Here is a 21,955-nt window from a genome sequence, read left to right on the forward strand (position 1 = left end):
TGATTGGCCCTTAATTATAAACATGGGAACATGAACCAATCACAGGTGCATTCTATTGTATTCTACAGCAGCTGATAACAATTGTTTACATTCTCTTCTGGGGCTCTCAGCTTCTCAGAAGATGGACAATCGCAAAGAAAGGATTTCTGTGAAAAAATGTCTGCGACATTCACCAGTGTGTTCAATATTTCTGTTATTTCACATCACTGTCTGATGAAATGTGATGGTTTTCTTTCAGGATTCCATATTTGGGACTTTCTGTTTAACCATGTTTGCCAGTCTGGAATTACCTGAAGTCCTGTTGCACACCCCACAACACTGAAGTTGTGAAATTTGTTTTGGTAGGTAAAATAAACACATGATGCATCTGAGTATCTGTTGTTTTTATAAATTCTCCCCCTGCCTGTCCTCCCTGCTGTGTTTGCAGAGCTGGGCTGGCTCCAGAGCTGATTTCCACTTGGCCATACAGGGTTAGGGGGATTTGCCCCCAGGTCTGTGGCTGCTCCTCCCAAGGAGAACAGTTGAGATGCTTTAGTTGTGTAATTCTTCTAACACCAATGTTTGAAGTTCAAAATTACTGGAACCCTGGCTAAGTTGTTTTAGAGGAAATTTTACTGCATGTTTATTTTTAGGTATTCTTTCATATTATAACCATGTTTCTTAGCCTTATTTATTCTCCTTGTGTTATATTGTTGTATACACTTGCCTAGAATTTGTTTAAAAGTTTTGTTGGGTTTTTGTTTTGTGGGTTTTGGGTTTTTTTTTTTTTCCCCAAAGCTATATTATTTTAATCTTTGTATCATAGAATGGCTATGGGTGTCTGGCTTTATTCATTGCTCAGGTTTAACAAGCTCTAAGATGGGCAGGTGCTGTGCTGGGCCATAAAGGACACAGCTGTAGGAGGATAATGCACTGTTACCCAATCTCCAGGAGAGACAGGGCTGTGATCAGGGTTTCAGGGGTTTATGGGTGTTGTACTTTAAACACAGCCTGTGTGTCAGTGCCAGTGCATGTTACAGGTTTAATGAAAGCCATCCTCTCAGGACTGTTCTGGCAATGCTGAACCTCCTCTGTGCCATCATGAAAATCTCTACATATTTTTCTCACTGACACCTAACAGAAAACATTAAAGTGTATTTTCCAAGACATCCTTTATTCCTGATATTTTTTTCTATTAAGTCACTTGAAAACCATTTTTCAGTGACAGAAAAAGCAACATGAATCCTTTAGAAATTACATTGCTACTGCTATCCCAGACTTTTCCTCCTCACTCTCAATTCTGATTTCCCCAAGGGGTTTGGCTGTACCATCATGTCTTTCCCTTCCATGTTGCAGCTTTAAATAATGGTCAGTGTGAGGATGAGGACCCTGCTTAGTGCCAGCTTGTGCCATCTGCTAGTGAAGGGCATCAATCCATCCCTCCTTCTGCTCTCATCCCTCCCAATCTTTTGTGTAATTTGGAGGAGTACTTGTTGAGATGTAGAGCATGGTTTTAGTGCTTTTTATTTGTTTTGCAAGAGTGCAGGTTCTGATGTGACATCAGTTGTGAAAGTGTTTATTTTGAATGCATTAAAAAGCTTGGCAATCAATAGGCTGTGGCAGAAAACCTGGAACAGGTGGCCAGACAAAGCCTTGGTTTGACTGTGTCAAACTGTTCTGTGTAGTGCAGTAGATAAGGGAAAGCAGGACAAGAGATTTCAAGTTTTCTTTAAGAGACTAATTGACATAAGTTTGGATCAGTTGAGTGAACCTTGGGGCAAAAATACCAAGGTACCATTTGGGTTTTTTCCCTTTGTGTTGTATTTTCTCTCCAGAGCCCAGCACTTCCAGGTGCTCCAGAGCCTGCCAGCTTTCCCATGTTCAGCTGCTCCCCAGTTAGTGACAACTGGCTGTTTCAGATTTTGCTCTAATCCCATCTGCCCTGGGCTCTGGATGGGATTTTCCAAGCCTTGCCCAGCCATGTGGTGCTGGGTTTGTAGTGCAGGCTGCCTGTCAGGCTGCTGGGGACAGCACAGGGCACAATAAAGCGCCTTGGGGCTCCCCAGGTGTGTGTGTGACCCAGCTGTCCAGCAGCCCAGGTCTCAACTGGGGCATCCTCTATGCTGTGGGAATTCTCCCTCTGAGGAGCCTCTTTTGCACATGTTAGTGAGTTAGTTGTTTTATCCAGAAGCTGAGTGAGCCTGGGAGCTCCTGGCTGCAGCAGCCCAGGCTGTGCCCTGTGTGCACCCTTTGCACACTCTGCTCTTTTTGGGCTCTTCTACCCCTGTCCCCATAAAACAGTGCAGGTGAATTTTGACCATTTATCTGTTATTTGGCTGTTTATGCCCACCTCTCTTACTTCAGTTAGATATTTTTAATACTGTACTGAATAAATACAGTCTAATTAGAGTTTTCTAAATCCCAAGGGGCCACAGGCCTTGTTTCACCTGACTCAGAGAACCACAGGACCCACCTCTCTTACTTCAGTTCGATATTTTTTATAATTAGACTCTACTGAATGAGACCAACATTATAATAAAGAGGCATAGCACTGGTTTTGTTGCTGTAGCCGGTTCCAGGCCTGGTTTGAGGGTAAATGGTTGCCATGTGGTAGCACTGGACTTGCTCTGACTTTCCAGAAACAATTGTTTAATGGGAAATACTAATTTGTAAACTCTAAAGGAGCAGGAAGGAGGCCATGTGTGCTTTTTGAGGGAAGGATGATGGTCAGAGACCTCCTTATGCTGCCAAGTGAGCATGGGTGCTGGAGTTCCTGAAGTGTGCTGTGGTTGTGCAGAGCAGTTCAGGGATGGTTCTTACTCACCAGAGACCCTGCATTCCCTGCTGGGAGTTCTGTTTAAGGGATTGTTGAATGAGCAATGTTTTACCTGTGTGTGCTTGTGCTCAAGGCTGTTTGTGTTTGTGTGGAAGAGTGCTGAGGGAAGGTACCTGCTGATTATGGTCACGTGCTTGCTCAGGGTTTATGGAAGCCAACCCTGTAACCATGAGGTTACAGAAGTTGTCAGGATGCTCTGCAGCTGGGATTCATTTGCTCTGATATGGATGGTGTGCTCTGCACTGCCTGAAAAGGAAACTTTTGCAAATCATCACTTTCTCATGTCATACATGAGATAAATGATACCTGAGCATAGGAACAGACAAAAGTTCATGTGTTTTGGAGGGAAAGGGGGCAGATGAATGTAGCAGAGATCCTTGAGGAGCAAAATGTGAAGAAAAAATGCAAAGGGAGCTGTAGCTATCTATATGTGCTCATCTGGGAGGTGAAATTTAAACCTTGATCTTGGTTTGTTTCCTTCCCTCACAATATCCCTGTGCTTCTCTGAGTCAGGTGAAACAAGGCCTGTGGTCCTTTGGGATTTAGAGAACTTACTCAGTGCAATCTAATTATGAAAAATATCTAACTGAAGTAAGAGAGGTGGGGATAAACAGCCAAATAACAGATAAATGGTTAAAATTCACCTGCACTGTTGTGTGGGGACAGGGGGTAGAAGAGCAGAGTGTGCAAAGGGTGCCAGGAGCTCCCAGGCACACTCAGCTTATGGATAAACAACTGCCCCACTAACATGTGCCAAAGAGGCTCCTCAGAGGAAGAATTATTACAGTGTTTACCAAGGGCAATAACTTCAACAAATCCTGTCAGATTTTAGCACATTCACATGAGGTTGATGAAATTTGGTCTAAGTTGCAGCATTTTTATGAATTGTTTAAAAAACAGATTTAAGCAATCTGGGGATCTTCTGCTCTTTCACAGGGAAGATGAAGGCTTCAGACACCTCTATTAAAAAGATCTGAAATGTTTGTGTTCTTGTAGATAAATTCTTATTTTTTTGGTGTTAGGGATTGTCAGGCATACTCATGTTTCTCGCTGCAGGTGCAACCCCCCATCACCTCCAAACAGTTGTACCTTTTCAACATGTAGGAGCCTGTATTTTGAGCTGAAATTTCTCTCCCTAAAAAATGTACTCATGATTTTCTGACAAATAACATTCTATGTAATTTTCCTCAGAATATAGTGCTTATATTTCACAGAATGCTTGCCTCATTCCTTGCACAGAGTGGTTGTGTTTGGCCATTAAAAAGGCCATTGGTGTAGGACCCTCAGCTCCTCTCTCCCTGCAGTCAGTGGATGTGGAATAAAAGATGTAGGAATGCAGAAGGAGGACTGTTCCATGGTTAGTGTAAAGCCAGCTTGGGTAAGGAAGTTACCTGTCCAAGAAATTGTGTGAAAATCAGTTAAAACATTTTTCACAGACTCCTATTAGTTGTGATTCTCATTATCTGGGCACCTGACATGAAACTGAGGAGTTTGCCTTAATGGGATGCCAACATGAGAGCTGTAATTTAGACACAAAGCCAAGCAACAAGGGAAAGAAAAAAGATTTAATTGTCTCTGTGTTCACCTGGTAGTGAATTTTTAAAATTTATTTCTCTATTGCCCATCTTTAAAGTTTCCATGGCAATAATAAGTATATGAAAGCACTGTGGAAGTAGATCAGTGCCTGTGACACATTGACCTCATTTTCTGATGCAGAGCTGCAGAAAACTTGTGAGACAAAATTTGCTTGGTTTTTAATCTGAAATTTGAGGATGAAGGCTGGTGCTGCAGGATGAGAGAGAATCTCCATGTGAAATAGGAGATTTTTCCTTAGTGCTGTTGGATTGCCTGGTGTGGGGTAGAGTTGCAAGGGAGAAAAAACCCATAGTATTTTGTAAATGTAGTGAGTGTATGTGTAGAGATCTGACCAAAAGCAATGGGAATTTGTGCCTTCAAGCCCCTGATTTTTCCTGTGGAATATTGTCCCTTCAGCAGCCCTGTGTGAGTGTGCAAACAGTGCAGAGCTGAATCTGGGCTTTTCTAACATTGTTAGATTTTTTATTGGAAAAGGCTGTTTCCTGGCCAGTATCTGCAGTTCATGTTTCATCTCAAAGCTGTGGTTTTGTGCTGGGAACTTGAACCTCTGCCAAAACCCCAATGTGTGTCCTGTTCAAGGCTGTGTTGTCCTGAGCTAAACCTTCTGGGTGGCTTGTGCCAAACACCCACAGCTTTGCAGTGATGAGATCTTGACAGTGCTGGTGAATGGATTTGATTTTGACTGTGGTGGTCAGAACAGGTCCCTTTTTTGGTTGTTTCTACAGGTGGTTTGAATCTTTTAGCAGCATTTGCAAAGTGCTGAGTGTTAGAGCAGATATGTCACCTGGAAAGGACAGTGCCATTGCCCTGGGATGGAGTGGGAAAATGTGTATCCTAACATAGGATACACTGAAAGCTGAGGGATGCTTTTATCACAGACTGTACTTCTGTAACAGCTTAGATTAATGCCATAATGTCAAAGGTTATTGCAAAGTTTAGATATTTCATTAAGCAAGATCCATCAGGTGTGAGACTTGATGACTTCCTGAATTCATTCTTATCTGAGTGTGATCTGGGGGCATGGTGGGAGTTGTGGGCTGTGACAGGGGGAGCAGATTTCAGGTTATTTTGTGCAAAAGAAGCTGAAAGCACCTAAATCTTTACAAACTTTAAGAAAGTAGGCACAGTATGGCTGAGATTTAGCTGGGTGTGAGTAAAATATTTTTCAAATGCTACATTTCTCCTGGTAAAAATATGCTGTGGCTTTGCTACTACTTTGGACCTATTGCATTTGCAGTCTCTAAAATTAAATTTGGTGGCTCTTGCTATCATTCTGTAATTCAGCTGTTGCTCTGAGTTTTAGTCTGGCACTGCAGCATTGGCACCAGGTGCTTGCTTGTCCCCTCTGTGATACAGAAATAAATAAAATTCATTTTCCTCTGATTTTTTTATTCTCTGCCTTCTTTTCTACCTGTCTGTCTTTTAGATCAACTGGAATACTTCTCAAGTGACGTGCAGCAGGATTCTGCCAGGAACCCCCTTCTGTTTGTCCTGGTGGAGGAACAGCTTGGCCACTGCCATGGCCACCATTTTCAGCCTCACACAGCTGGACTCACAGAGCCCAACCCTGGCTCACCAGGTAGGTTTTTCTGTCAGTGACCAAATGTGCCATTGAAAGCAGCTCTTAATGTCCTCACCCAATGATTATTACATGAATTATAATTCTCTTTTTCCCTTCCAAGCATCACCTTGACGTCTGACAGGCTCCCATTGTTGGAAACAATGGTTTTGGATGATCTGCCTCACTCAAAAGACACATATGCCTCCTTGTGCTCCTCAGCTATGGAAGACTTAGAGGTGGATTTTGATTCAGGACTGGAGGAAGATGAACTGAAACAGGAGGCTGCTTCTGGGGATTCCACAATCTTTGTGGCTTTTAAAGGAAATATAAGTGACAGAGACTTTGAGCAGAAGCTGGATACCATACTGGAGAATGTGCCTGGCCTTTTACACATGGGTAATGTGCCTTCTTGTCACTTCCCAGCTGTCCTTAAAATGCTTATTTAGGTAGTCAGGGTACTTGCACAAAAATGGATTATATTGGGTTTGAGCAGCTTAGTTTGTAATGATAATTTATTGAAGTTATTCTTAGTGACTTGCAAGCTGTTCCTCTCAGAAATGCAGACTACAAGTGTCTGCAGTTGTTTTGTTGTTTAAAACTGATTTATTTGGCAAGTTCATTCATTTTTCTTCTGTTTCCACATTTCACCTGGTTTTATTCTCTTTCATGTCCCTCTATTACACATGGCTGCGTTATAAAAAAGTGAAACCAGGCTTGTCTCACACAGGAGATGTTTTACTGCCCAAACTGTCCAATTTAAACAATTACAGTTCATCTGAGAATGGGTTCACTTTCCAGTTCCTATGACATTACTGCCCTTTTCTGACCTGCCCTACCTGATTGATTGATTGATTGATTGTTTGATTGATTTGTGTTGGGGAATGGGTGGTGCCCTGACATACCCCTGAATGCCCATCCAGCTCTGGGAACAGCTCCATGGCAAGTCAGTGATAACAGGATTTTGGGGACATCTTTTACCAGCATGTTTAGATCTGGAAAAAGACATTTGCATGTTGCAAAAGGTCCTGTGCTGATTACTGATGGCTGCTCAGTTAGGTAGCCTTGATTGTTTTCTTCAACAGTGTCAAACACCTTTTCAGGAAAATAACACAATACTTCTCAATAACCAAACTGAATTTCTTTGTCACTTTATTCCTTTCTTTCAATTTTGTCCATCTAGTCAGCTGGCATCAGTTTGTTGGGTTCTTGCTGTTGCTCAGAGAGATAAAAAAGCTGGAATAAGACAAAAATACTGTAAAGAAATACCAGTTTTGAGCTGTGTCTTACAAACAGTTGGAAGGAGATGTAAACTAACAGACCATTACTGGTGTGAAGGGATATTTGTAATATCACAGATCAATTGTGTCATTTTTGATATAAAATAAATTCAGTTCTATAAGTGCACATAGTCATCTTTGTTATACAGAGGCATCTGCATGCTGAGTCTGTCATAAATATTAATGCCAGGATTAATAAACATGATTCAGACCTCAGCTGAGAAAGCAAATTTTTAAAATCAATGTCCAGTTAATTTGAAAATTATTCATGTGTGAAGTTATTTAAACTGATTCAGAGCAAAATAGGATATCCTGCATGCAGAGTTAGTAAATAACCTGGGGTTATCTTGGCAGATGCAGTGCTTGAAAAATGAGAAACTTGGGTGCAAATATATAGAAATACTGAAACTGATGATACAATTTTTCTATGTAAAATATTACAACATTGATAGCAGAAAATATGGGATTGTTCAAACCCCTACAAAAAAGGGGATTTTAAAACTCCTCCTGTCATGTTTCCAGCCAAAACCAGGTTTACAGGTGGAATGAGGATGAATTTAATAATTCCATTACTGTAGCAGCAAAAGGGGCTTGGTGAATTAGTGGTGAACAAGAGCTTCTTAAATAGGAGTGAGTGGTGACATTCTTAACTAACAAGTTTTTCAGACCTCAAAAGTTAGCAAATGTTTAGTAAATCTGAGGTCACAGTGGAGGAACTGGCTGATGAAAATTTGGGTCAGTGCTTTCTGTTTTGAGAGGAACTTTCTTTACAGAAAGATAGAAACTGGAAACTTATAAAGCTATATTGGCAGTATTTTTAAAATCATCCTTAACTGCATTTTGTAGGTAGGCATCACTTTGGATAATGTACCCAACATAACTGCCCAACCTTTCTGCAGTTCTTGTGAAAACCACTGATCCATGTAGAAGTGCTCCTGTGTAGAACAGGTGTTCAGAAAACCTGCAAGTGAATATCTTGCATGACTTTGAGATGCTTTTTGGCAGTGGATTTGAAATGCTTACCCAGAAAACTAAATGATAAGGTAGAAATCAATGAAATATTGCTAGGAGTCTGTTGGCGCTGGTCGCAAATATTTCAAGCATTTCATTCCTGTAGTCAGTTTTTTCCCACATTCATCTGGTTCACAAAGCAGACCTGTACAGTTCACTGTCCTGCAACACAGGGCTGGAGCCCTCTGCTCTGGGACAGGCTGGCAGAGCTGGGGGTGCTCACCTGGAGGAGAGGGAGCTCCAGGGAGAGCTCAGAGCCCCTGCCAGTGCCCAAAGGGGCTCCAGGAGAGCTGAGAGGGACTGGAGACATGGGATGGAGGGACAGGACAAGGGGAATGGCTTTAAGGTGAAGGAGTGTAGATTTTAGATGGGATATTAGGAGGAAATTGTTTCCTGTGAGGGTGAGGAGACCCTGGTACAGGCTGTCCCATCCCTGGCAGTGCCCAAGGCCAGGCTGGCTGGGGCTTGGAGCACCCTGGGATAGTGGAAGGTGTCCCTGCCCATGGCAGGGGGTGGGATGAGATGGGCTTTAAGGTCCCTTCCAACCCAAACCTAACACCTATAATTGCATGAAATCTGTTTTATTAGATATTTTCTTATCTTTCCAAAGTAGTTTACCCACAGAATATTTCAGTTTTTAAGTAATACTACAAGTGATTCTGTTGTCTGTTGCATTGGTTGCCTTTTGAGTAGTTTTTTACTGCTAATTTTTTGTAAAATCCCTGATTTTGGGGTTTGGGAGCATTGGTTGCTGTACACCTGTGTGGGGAAAAATCTCCTGTACCTGAGACGGAGCACTGGCAATTTTCAAAGCCAAATAGGGTTTCACTCTTTTCAACCTTCTAACTAAGTTGTTTCATCAGATGTGCTTATAAACTGCCTTTGCACTGACTCGGATTGCTTTTCTCCTAAGAATCCAACAAGTTGAAAGTGCAGAAGATCGAGCCATGGAACAGCGTCCGTGTCACCTTCAACATCCCCCGGGAGGCGGCCGAGCGCCTGCGCATCCTGGCCCAGAACAACAACCAGCAGCTCCGAGACCTGGGCATTCTCTCCGTTCAGATTGAAGGTATTTCACACCTCATCTGCTTCCAAAGCTCACCTTTAACTACACTCAAAAAGCAGTTTTGTGTGTTTGGTTAGCGCTGCAAAACTTGTAGTTACTGCTTTGGCTTTAGTGAAAAAGATAGCTCGGGATTTTTATTCTTTCAAGAGTAACATTTACTAATAATAAAAATGAAAGCTGGAACTGCTCTGGGCACCAGGAACCCTCCTGAAAAGTTGTCTGTTGACTGGGAAAGGGTTGGCTGATCTTCTTTCCCTGTTGTTTCATATGAGGCTTTCTTTAAGACAAGTTTTAGTGGCTTTCACAGTTACCATATCCATTCTGGACAGTTGTCCAGGAGCGCCCTCGGGATGGAATCAAGGGCAGGCAATGCTTGTCATTGTCGCAGTCGAGGTGGTCACGACATATAGCAGAGACCACAATCAGTCTCAGTTGGTAACACTTGGCAACAGTTTATTAATGAAAATGGCTGATCTTTTATACACTTTCCAGTTGTTTACCCTTCCTCTACCTTAGCTATTGGCCACAATAATTCAATACCATGCCATTGATGAAAAGTTACTCTGACTCCACCTAACTTTCTAAAAACGCTTCATCCAGCTGCAGAATGCTCTTATCTTCCTTCTCTCTATCTCCTTGGTGCTCCTTTAGCTAACAGGCCCGCTGCTAGCCCCTTCCACATGTCATGACATTTGTTCTTCTTAAAACTGCAATCCAGAGGGGTACTGTGATGTGCAAGTGTCCTTCTAAAGCACACCCTGGAGGTGAAGCCTGTTCTTCCTTCCTTGTTATCTCTTAAATGTCCTTTTGCAAAAGTCTGTGAAATAAACAGGGCCAGGAGACTTCTTCTCCTTTTTAATGCCTTTATTAAAAGTGATCAGCTCAGGATTGGGCAGCTTGGCAGGGCTGCAGTCCTTGTCGTGTCTCCCAGGGTGACTCAGAGGAGGAGGATAAGCGCAGCTTTGTCCACCAGGGGCAGAGCTGGGGATCAGGTCCTTGTGGGAGCCTCTAGGGCATGGTGATCCCTTCCAGTTGTTACTCCTCCTGGCTCAGTCGGCCTGGTCTCACCGCTGGGGACGACTCCCATGGTCAGGGCGAGAGGCTCCGAAGGTGTTCCGCATCTCTGCAGGCTCAGCACTCGGCTCCTCACGTCCAGACATCACTCCAGTCTCTCAACTCTTATTTGGCTCGTTGTTTTTGGGGTTTTCTTCGTGCGTTTGGAGTCAGGGTCCCACAAAGCATGCTGGTCCTGGAGTCACTTTGCATAACCCCCCCCCCCCCCCCCCCCAAGTCTCTTCTCCTCACTGTTCGGGAAGGTCCCCACCCTTCACTGTCCCAGAGAAGGGCCATTACCTGCCCCTGCCAGGGTTTTACTAATACAAAAACAACCATTAACAACAACGACCCGTAATTACCATAACACAGGCAGCAGCCCAGCAGTAGTGGTAACTTTTTTCTCACAGAAAAAAAATCAACTGAATTTTTGTTCATAACAGTCTGTTCTGCCTTTCTGTTTCTCCTGTTCACCCAACCTGTGCCTTGCTTTAGGGGAAGGTGCCATCAACTTGGCTTTGGGCCAGAGCAGGAGCCAGGACGTGCGGATCAACGGGCCGGCCATGCGCATGGACACGGCGTTCCCCATGCAGGGGGGGCCAGGTAAATCCCCACGGCTCTGCTGCTGCTTACACACCCCACGTGTACTGCTGGCCTCTTGAGACTCCACTGGTTACAGCAGCTCCTGGTTGCAGAGCTCTAATTGCCATTTCAATGAATGTCTGGTCTTGCTCTGTGCTGTCAAATCGTGTCCTGTGTTGTGTAAATGAATTGTTGGGTGCATTGTGTCCCACAAACGTTGGGGTGATTTTGGCAGGGCCCTTTGGTTTGTTTTCAGGTGTTGTGAGGGTGTGGTGGTTTGGGGTTTTGTTGGGTAGTTGGTTTGTTTGGGGTTTTTACATACAGTCTATTGAAGCAGATGTGTTGAGTGTAGTGAATTCACTTTGAAGTATGCACAAACTTTCAGAGTGTTCTGCTTGGTTCCCTTTATGGAAATGTGCAAAAGTCTTGATTCAGTGTACAATAAACTGACTTAGATTAAATCCATTAGAATTAATGATTAGAGTAACTGTAATTGTTACTCTCTTCTTATTTTCTGGTAAACTTTTGAGATCTGATCATAAAGATGGGATTTTTGTGGAAATGTGTAGTTTTTAAACTATATTTTAGAGTATTGTATACTCATAAGGAATTTTTAACTACAAAACTCAAATTTGACAAAGAGTTTTTACAAAGAAAGCTACTATCTAATTTATTAAAATAGCTGAATCATAAGGCAGCACAAATAACTAATATTTTAGTAAATGGAATTTAAAGCAATTAAACCAGGAGCATTTTTGGTCAGTTTATCTAAGATGCATTTGTGGCCGTTGAGGAGAAGGAATGGAAAGAACACTTCAGCTTTGTAGAAACCTAATTAAACTGTAGTGAAATTTTTGTTCTTAACAAGGACTAAAGCATTTTGAAGAAGGGCTCTACTCTCCACTGTCAGCATCAGTGCCTCCATTTCCTGTCTGCAGGTCAACAACAAAACAGCAACAGAACCAACAGGGCAACAGTAGCAATCATTTTAGAAAATTACATCCTGTGGAAGTGAAACATTGAATTTTTTTTTCCTCTTGCAACACCTCCAGTTACTTTCTAGTTTCAAATGTTGCAAAAACCTGAGTTACATGTACAGCTTTGATACAATCTTGTCACTTGGTGCTTTCAGTGGTAGATCAGGCTCACATTAATTCATGAGTCAGTGGTGTTTTCATTTGTACTGTTTTTGAAAATTTGGTGTTAAAGACCTTCAGCATGAACCTGAACTTGTTTGTTTGGTACCAGGGAATCTGAGCTTTCAGACAGAGAAGTGTATCCTCAGGTTATTTTGGACAAACAATTCTTGAAGTCTAAAGAATTGTTTTACTGACAAATATATGTTTTTCTTGTTAAAAGAAAAAAATCTAAAATTCTTCTCTATGTAACTGCAAATTGATGATTTCTATTTTTATTTTTTAAGGTTTAATAAGAATGAGCAATGCTGCAGCTGTCATGATGTCCCAGGGTGGAAATGTGCCCTCCTCTATGGTGGCAAGTGGTGCTAGTGCTGAGCTGCAGCCACGAACACCTCGGCCTTCCTCACAGCCAGGTGGTAAAATTTAATACTGATCTGAAAAAGTTCTTAAACTTTGATTCTTCAGCACACAGGCTTGAGTGTGTACTCATGAGAGTACTCCAGAATTGTTCGGGAGCATTTTCCCTGCCTTTCTGGGAGCTACTCTTTCTGTGAAAACCTCCCTTCCCCCTTAATCTGTGAAATTTTTTCAAATAACTTGGGTGCCTAATAAGTCACCAGCTTGCTTGGTGTTTTGTTCAAATCTGTTGAGCAATGGCAATTGTATTTTTGCCCTTGAAGTGTCATGACTGATCTTTATGTTTAGCTTGAAGGTAAGAGAAGGATTAGTTCAGTGAGGCAGGAATATCTCTGGTGCTCTTCTTTCCCTTCTTTTCAGGAAGGGTAGATAGACTGGTCAGTTAAGGTCTGGGGGTCAGGTGGGTGTGAATGTTTGGGGGTTGTTCTTCACAGGTTCCCCAGGGAAGCAGTCATGGCACCAAGCCTGACAGAGTTCAGGGAGTGTCTCAATGATGCCCTTTGTCCTGTGGCTTAGTTATAGGTGATCCTGCCAGGAGCAGGGGTTTGGACTCAATGGTCCTTCCAGCTGAGATACTCTGTGATTCTGCAGTTCTGAGTGTGTAGAAGGCTCACATCAGTCTGTAGCATTGTGGGGATGCTGTGCTTTATTTTAGAGGATATAAATTGATAAGACCTGGCTTCTCTGGAATATGAATTTTTTATGCAGAATAAGAAAATGCAAGCAAGCAGTTTAGCCTTTGTTGTTTTGGGATGGGTTTTGTCTACAGTAGGGTTTTTTAAAAATTATTTTTCTTTGCTATTTTATTAGATGCAATGGACCCACTCTTATCTGGGCTAAATATGCAGCAACAAAATCATCCATCTGGATCTTTAGCTCCTCAGCTCCATTCAATGCAGTCAGTTCCTGTAAGCAGGCAGATGAACTCAGCCAACTTCCAGCAGCTCCAGCAGCAGCAGCAGCTGCAGAATCGGCCTCCACAGCCCCATCAGCAGCCACCACAGGGCATCCGACCTTCATTCACCTCACCAGCACAGGTTCCAGTTCCCCCCGGCTGGAACCAGCTTCCTTCTGGAGCACTCCAGCCTCCTCCAACCCAGGGAGCACTGGGCACACTGACAGTGAACCAGGGCTGGAAAAAGGCCCCGCTGCCTGGACAAATGCAGCAGCAGCTTCAAGCAAGACCATCTCTAGCAACAGTACAAACTCCTACCCATCCTCCACCTCCATATCCTTTTGGAAGCCAGCAAGCTTCTCAGGCTCACTCAAACTTTCCCCAGATGAGCAACCCTGGCCAGTTTACTGCTCCTCAAATGAAAAGCCTCCAGGGAGGGCCCTCACGGGTTCCCACCCCGCTACAACAGCCCCACCTGACCAATAAGTCTCCTGCTTCTTCTCCCTCCTCCTTCCAGCAGGGCTCCCCTGCCTCATCTCCCACTGTTAACCAGCCACAGCAGCAGCTGGGACCAAGGCCTGCCCAGAGCAGCACTCTTCCCCAGGGCTTCCAGCAGCCTGTCAGCTCTCCCAGTCGTAATCCTATGGTGCAGCAGGGGAATGTACCCCCCAACTTCATGGTGATGCAGCAGCAAAACCAAGGTCCACAAGGTTTACACCCTGGTTTAGGAGGTAAGAAGCACTGAGACCTTCATTTATTTTAAAAGGAAAAGAAACATGAAGTCTAGAACTAATATTGCTGTTGGCTCTGAAAAGATCCTTTATGAGACAGAATCTACAAATAGGTGCAGTATGAGGTGGGTGCTTTTGAAGGAGCATCCACATCACTCTGTCTCTGTCCTGCAGTGTCACAGAGATGCCCAAAGGGTCAGGGAGGAGTTGCTGTGTGCACTGCACTTACTACTGCCAGTGGTCCTGCTGACAGCTCTGCTGTTGCCTTTAAGCAAGCTTAGGGTGTTCAGAGATGGTGTGGGGATTTTGTTTAGGTTTGAGGTTGTTCTTTTTTGGGGGGAAAGGGAAGGATTTTTCACAAGAGTGTAATGAAAAGACTTTTTTTCTCTCTTCACCTTTCTCTGTCACCATTTACATTTTCCATTACAGAAGTGAAACATTGGTTTGCATCTTCCTTTCTAAGCTGTGGATGCTTCTTCTTCACCCTGTCTTTGTCACCAGTTTCTTCCTATATGAAGAGGAAAAAGCTATTGTTGCCATGCTGTTGTACTCCCTATCCTAAAATTAAGATGTTAAGGGAGGTTTTAGTTTCTCATTTGGCTGTGTTGTCTTTAGATTTCTCTTTCAACCAATGCACTCACTTCTTCTCCTTACTACTCCTGGAGTTCTTCTCTAACATTGAAGGCATTTCTTTTGTCAGTCCTAGGATCTCTTTTGTGTCCTTGGTTGTTTTTTTTCCCTTGAGCCCTTTGTATTTCCCTGCAGATTTTCCATGCTTCTCTTTGCTCATTCATTTGTTCATCTTTCTCTTGGATGGCTGTTCTCATGTCCTATACATCAATTCTTGCTTAAACCTTTGAAATAATTTCTTTGTGTGCTTATGGCTCCTATTCTTTGTCCACTCTCACACACATAAGTACATTCTAGTGTCTTGCATTCTCATGTTGTACATCAAAATCTGTCCAAACACTGAAAGGAATTCCTGTTTCTTGGTCTACTGATCTGGACAAACTTCTTGTTTTCAGTGTTTTTACCATGGATCTTGTTTGAATTCAGATGAATTTTCTGTGTTTCAAGGTTCTCTTGGGATCTGCCAGTGCCTTACACTTGGTGTATCTTATTTTGTCTCCATCTGGAAGCAGTTATTCATTATTTATTGTGGTCACATTTCCCTACACTCTTGCCTCACCAGCCATATGTCCCCATCAGGAATCTTAGCCATGACCTTTAGCCAGTATAATCTCCATGCTCTGCTTCCTAAACTAAACTAAACTAAACCTAAACTAAACCTACTACAAACAAACCTCAGTTTTTCTGAGTGAAGAGTCACACCAGAAATAAACTATCAAAATAGGGGTTTTGGACTTATTTTAGACCTTATTGCTAAATCAACAATCTTGCTGTGAGCTGTATCCTCAGGTGATTTTAAAAGACAGAATTCCTTGGTTTCAGCAAAGCTGTGTTGCTCCCACTGCTGAGATTTTTGCCTGACTTCTCTGCATGCTCATTCTTTGTTGCAATTTATATGTTAATTTGTCATTATAGATCATTCCATTTTAAGCCACCTTACATTTAAAGGTTTGGTGTAAATGAATGCATTCAAACACTTTGCATTTCACACAGCCAATTTAGCAAATTGGAATTTATATCAGATTTGGAATAGGCCAAGCTAACACTTTATTCTTTTCTCAGTTCAAGCATTCTTACATGAAACACGTCCCTAAAAGTTTAGCAGAACCAAAGCTGGAGTCCAGTGATGTGGTGTTTCAATAAATCTGTTTCTGTGTTTGCAGATATATTTGGTGTTTGGCCTGTAGATTTGATTACCTTGAAATATTAATTACAACCTAAGACCAGATAATTAGCACAAGCAGCAAAATTAGGTGTGCAACAAAGCTGTAACTGCAGAAGGAATTGAGGTCACATTCTGGCACTGGGTCAGGAGAATAAGGGGGGCAGTGGGCAGGGTTGGTTCAAAGTCTGAGGCACTGTGTGGACAGTGAGTTAAAAGTGGGATCTCTCAAACCCACCCCCACTGCTGCTCACACTGGCAGGTAGAGGGGAGCTTTATCTCTGTGTGTGTCCCAGGGCAGCAGTGATGTTGGGATGTGCCAGTGTGGCTCTTGTGCCACATGAGGGCCTCAAAAATTCCTTGCTCTTGCAGCAGGGATAGCAGAGTTGCTTGAATGAGCAGCAGGTCTGGACCTCCTGAACTGTGGGGTTCCTCAGGACACTCTGGGGTGGAAAGACCCTTGGAGTGTGTGCACACAGCAGCACTGATAAGGAGTGTGTGCCTGGTGTGTCAGAGGTGGTGAGAGGAGCACGTCACTAACAAGAATACCAGTTCTTTCTCTGTGTGTACATTGAATAAGTTAAGGGTGTGCTAAGAGGTGCAGTAGAGCAGAAAGCAACAAACCACATTAATGTCTAGTTTCTATAAGGTCAAACATGGATTTTTCACCTTCTCTGGGTAGTAAGTTTTGTACTTTAATAATAGTTTGAAATTAGTCATAGTAATTTGTTTGACAGAATTGTTGCACAGGTAAGAACTATAAATGTCTAGAGTGGATTTTGTATATTGGCAAAAAACCATTTCTGCCTAAACAGACTCAAAGGTATTCTCCAATGACAGACTTTGTCTATTTTTTCCCATTTCCCACACTAACTAACCAGGCAATTCTGTGTTCAGGAATGGCCAAGAGGCTGCCCCCGGGGTTCCCTGCAGGCCAGGCCAGCCAGAGCTTCCTGCAGGGCCAGGTGCCCTCCTCAGCCCCAGCGACGCCCGGGACCAGCGGAGCGCCGCAGCTGCCGGCCCAGAGCGTGCAGCACTCAGGTCTGACTGCAGGGGTCCCTGCAGCTTGTGCCACTCTCCCTCTGTAACACCTGGTGCCTTTTCCTGTGTCACACGGGTCCCCAACCGTGGAACTCCAGCAGCAGCACTCTGGGTGTAGTGCTGGATAGGAAAAAGAAAAGCATAAGGCTGCTCGTGTTTCTTACATCTAACTATTATTGATGTGGATTGTGGGCTTCAGAAATAGCTGTTGAGAAGCTGAATGGGAGGTAGCACTGAAATTTGGAGGCGAGGGGTAATAAAGATAACAACACAAAAGGAACTTCTTGTCCAGAAAAAAAAAAGAGTGTAATTATCTTAGAAGCAGAATAGCAATATAACCTTGTTCTGCTTTGAAAAGAGTATTTATTACTTCCTTCAAAAATTTCTGATGTCTTCTTAAAGTGTGGAAATGAAATCTTTAATTCACAAATGTCTCCGTCCATTTCACAACTCAATTATTAGTCTGGATTATGGATACCCTGATGATGCCATTTCATCAGTACTCTGTGTGCATTTATTCTTTAATCCATTATAAAGCATCTTCAGGGTTTGAAGCTCATTTTGGTTATGAAGTACTCTGCTGAGTTAGGTGAATAATGGAAGATTTTCAAACTTAGGTGCAGATAACAACTGAAATTAAGTTTCTGTTCTGTCCTCTGCAGTGGGATACAGGAGAAGTACCAGTCCAAGTGTTGTTTGGAGATGTATGATGTTCTGTTTTGACAACTAACACGTATCTATAGCATCAAATTTTGCAAATATATGAAGTATGCCAGTTTATTGGTAAAGGGAGGAAAGCAATATTGGAGTACTAGACATTTAAAGTGTGGAAACTCTTGCACCACTCCTATTAGTTTCTTAGTGATATTTTCTTTTTATTTTCTTAAGGTGGCCAAGGATCTGGACCTCCTCAAACTCAGATGCAAGCAGCACATGGCCCACCAAATATGATGCAGACCAATCTAATGGGACTTCATGGAAATATGAACAACCAGCAGGCTGGTGCTAGTGGGGTGCCACAAGTTAACATGGGCAATATGCAGGGACAGCCTCAGCAAGGACCACAGTCCCAGCTTATGGGGATGCATCAGCAAATCGTGTCCTCCCAAGGACAGATGGTGAACATTCAGGCTCAGGGATCACTGAACCCTCAAAACCAGATGATACTTTCTCGAACTCAGCTCATGCCACAAGGCCAAATGATGGTGACACCCCAAAACCAAAATCTGGGTCCCTCTCCCCAGAGGATGACCCCACCCAAACAGATGATTCCCCAGCAGGGACAGCAGATGATGTCCACACACAATCAGATGATGGGACCTCAGGGCCAGGTGTTGCTACAGCAAAACTCAATGATGGAGCAGATGATGAGCACTCAGATGCAAGGGAATAAACAGCCTTTCAGCACTCAAAACCAGTCCAACGTGATGTCGGGGCCAGCTCAACTGATGAGAGGACCAACCCCAAACATGCAAGGAAACATGGTGCAGTTCACTGGGCAGATGATGGCACAGCAGGGCCCTGTGAATGGCAATCCTTCTCAGGTGATGGGAATTCAAGGGCAAGTTTTAAGACCCACTGGACCCAGCCCTCACATCTCTCAGCAACTTGGGGATACTGCGAGCACGACAAACAGCGATGGCAACTTGACACAGATGTTACCTGAGGTTCCTGTGCAGCAGCCTAACATGGTGCCTTCTCACATGCAAGGAATGCAAGGAAACAGCAATGCTTCAGGGAGTCATTTCTCTGGCCATGGGCTGCCTTTCAGCACAGGGTTCAGTGGAACTCCCAATGGGAACCAGGTTTCCTGTGGGCAGAACCCTGTGTTTCCTGTCAATAAAGACGTGACGCTCACCAGCCCGCTCTTGGTTAACCTGCTCCAGAGCGATATCTCAGCAGGGCACTTTGGTGTGAACAACAAACAGAATAACCAGAATGCCAACAAGCCAAAGAAGAAGAAGCCTCCAAGGAAGAAGAAAAATAATCAACAGCTAGAACAAACAACGTAGGTTTAATGTTACAGTGTTTTTTATAAGGGGCATGAAGAAACTCCCCCAGGCATCTTGTCAATATTTTATCAGCAAGTAATGGGTGAGAAAGGACTTGTATTTTATTCATGTTGTGGCAGTTTCTCTCAAGAGTTGGTCATTGGAATGTTTGTTCAAGATTAAAAACATGCAAATATCCAAACTCAGTTATAAACCCAATTCTACCAGCACTGTTCCTTACCTTTACTGGGTGAAGGAAGTTTAGCATGTGGCCCATGCTGCCACAGTCGTTGGAAGAGGAGGCTGCCTTTTTTTAAGCAGTCTTGACAGCCACAATCAAAGGGTGGGAAGTATGTTCAGAAGAACTAGAAGCCTTTATAAAACATGTGCAGGACACATTTTGGGGGGTTGTTTCTTCAATCATGTGCATATCCTGACACATTTCTGCCTGGAATTGAGCTGGACTTCTCTCTTAGTTGAAACTGCAGCTAGAATTTAGAGGAAAGAATGTGGTACTTTCTGGGTATGAGATTAACAATTCCAGGCAGTGCTGGTCTTCCTGGCCTAGCAGAGGTTAGGAAAATAAAAGCCCTACAGCTCTTGAGAGGGAAGAGGACAGTGGAAAAGATTCAAAGATGATGAATGAATGTGTCTTTTTAGTGAAAATACAAGATGGCAGAATCTCTTCCTTCTTTGGCCAGCATGTTCTTTCTTGGCCAGCTGTCCTGTAGGCATTTGCCATTGACAGTTCACTGTCACCCAGCGCAGGGTGGTACCTGCTGCTGCTGTGCCATTGTTCAGCTCAAATGGTGAAGGCAGATATGCTTTATTTAATTATCCTGATGCTGCAGATGAGCCCATGGGGCATTAACAGGAACCCACCTGATGGTACTTGGGGGGATTGTTTTCAATCAGGGAAAAATGAAAAGAATTGCATAGAAAATTATAAAACAGAAATATTCAAATATCAGAATTAAATTCTTAGAACCAAACAAAAAGATGGCAATAGCTCGTGAAGATCCTGGTGTGGCTCTGGTTCCATCAGTCTGGCCCCTTTGAATAATCATGTTTTTAACCTGAAGTTTATGCTGCCTTTCCTAGGGACACCTGTTCAGTTCAGTGCAAAGAGAAGCTGGCATGAAGTACTAAGCAAAATGTTCAATATTTTAACTTTTCCCTTGGTTATTCAGTGTGTAGCCCCAGTCTGCATTTTCTGCAGTGTCAAGATTCCTTTGTGAAGGTGGAATTAATAATCTCATGGACATTTTAATTGTGGACTGAAAAACTCACACCATCTATAGCAAGTGATCTTTTGTGACAATCATTAGTTGGCTTAACTAGTACAAAAATAAAATGCAGAAATGCTGTAAGGTAAAGCAAAGCATGCTAATTTAATAGGCCTTGGAACAAAGCTTTTCAAGACTCTCCTGTATAGTTGTGTACAGTCATGGCATGGCTTGTCAGGCCCTCACTGCTGCTGAGTGACCTCAGATTGCAGCTGGAGGAGGACACAAGCTGTGGCCAGATGTGGAAACCTGGGTGAAGTAGCTTGGCCAGCACCAAGTGTGTAGCCAGTCTGCAGCTTTTGGGGTGACTTAGAAACCTAACACAGACACCACTTCCTCCAGCCCAAACAGATCCAATAAAACACTGGTAAGCACTGCTGTAGCAAGTGCCTTGCTGTGGAAGTGACAGAGCATTCAGAGGGAGCAGATGAGTTGGCACCACCTTCTGAAAAAAATCCATCCATAATTAAAGTAAACTCTTCTTATGATTTTGTTTTCATTGGTCTTCCTGATGAGCACCCAGCCTCAGTGTGGCCTGGGAATGTCAATAAAAGTGTCTATAAAGCTCTTCCTCTGAGCTTGCAAAGCCTCACAAGACTATTTGCTTATTAAAGTTTTCTCAGTGGAAATCTCAATTACAGCTTTTCTGATGGGCTATGACAGCTCAATTCTAGCTCCTAAAAAAGGTTTTGAATCAGATTTTGGTGTAGTCCACAAAGGAACCAGAATGTTGTTCTGATATGGGTGAGCATTTTGGTTCTACGTGGACTAAATCAATTCTCAATCCTTACAGAAGCACTAAGAAGGGAGCTGTTCTTTCAAAAGTTCCTGAGTTTATTCTCCAGCAAAAAGAGGGAGAGTGCAGTGAAAGCTGGCTGTAACACCTTCCTGCCTCCCTCACTCTCAGCTTCCCTCTCATTGTTGGGCAAGCTCAGCATTTTCCTGCCTTGGAATTGGCAGGAATGAAATCCCATTTGGATCACTTTCTCTTGCATCAGAAGCAAATAGGATGCTTTTCATCTCAGCTTCCTCTCTGTCATTCTTCCTCAGAAATTTTACAATTCAGAGCAGCAAACCTTGTGTGGAAATGCAGTAATTTGATAAAGACACTAAAAAGAAATAATTTTGAGAAATAATAACATAGTAACAGAAGTACAATTGGGAATATGGATTGCAGTCATGTTGGAATGTAAATAGGATAAGTGAGCTATTGAAAGAGTTTATTCAGCTGAGTCTGAAATAGTTTCAAGGGTTTGCATAATTGAGCAACTTTGCATTGGAATGAAACCCAGGGCATTTTGGTTGTTTAAAAGTGTTTGCATCTGTGTGCTGAACCTGGAGACTGTGGGTAATGGGATGTAAACTGAGGAGCAAGATGCTAGATGCAATGGGAATATGGATAAAACAGGCTGGTTAATTCTATTAAATCCATGCACAAACAAGCAGTTGGTCCATGTTCCCCTGTGCACAGACCAGAGCATCCTGTGCACTGCTGGAGCAGAAATAATCCACTGAGGGAGGGCACTGCCAGTGCTGCCATTCAGGCTGCAGGGTCCAGTGCAGGTGGTGGCAGCGCTGCAGGACAAGGAGGCTTTTCCAGCCAGCTCAGAGGGTGTCCCTGGCAGAGCTGGGAAATGCCCTCACCCAGCAGCAGGGCAGGAGCCTCTCTGCCCCCAGAGCTCCTGGGCAGGGCTGGGGCTGC

General features: G+C 43.3%; 1 protein-coding gene across 1 annotated transcript in view; it reads left to right on the forward strand.

The window, feature by feature from the left end:
- Window positions 1–241: 241 nt before the first annotated feature.
- NCOA6 (nuclear receptor coactivator 6) overlaps window positions 242–21,955 on the forward strand; it is a 38,720-nt gene continuing 17,006 nt past the window's right edge. The window contains exons 1-9 of the mRNA XM_054274359.1: window positions 242–341; window positions 5,838–5,990; window positions 6,094–6,368; window positions 9,174–9,329; window positions 10,875–10,982; window positions 12,385–12,513; window positions 13,328–14,143; window positions 16,833–16,976; window positions 17,865–18,984. Of these exons, the coding sequence (XP_054130334.1) occupies window positions 6,134–6,368; window positions 9,174–9,329; window positions 10,875–10,982; window positions 12,385–12,513; window positions 13,328–14,143; window positions 16,833–16,976; window positions 17,865–18,984 (2,708 nt within the window). The 5' untranslated portion in view covers window positions 242–341; window positions 5,838–5,990; window positions 6,094–6,133. The remainder of the gene's footprint in view (window positions 342–5,837; window positions 5,991–6,093; window positions 6,369–9,173; window positions 9,330–10,874; window positions 10,983–12,384; window positions 12,514–13,327; window positions 14,144–16,832; window positions 16,977–17,864; window positions 18,985–21,955) is intronic.

This window comes from Melozone crissalis, unplaced genomic scaffold, assembly GCF_028551555.1.
Source record: "Melozone crissalis strain CALT ecotype California unplaced genomic scaffold, PUWL_Pcris_2 ptg000017l_1, whole genome shotgun sequence".
In the NCBI taxonomy this organism is placed as follows: domain Eukaryota; kingdom Metazoa; phylum Chordata; class Aves; order Passeriformes; family Passerellidae; genus Melozone; species Melozone crissalis.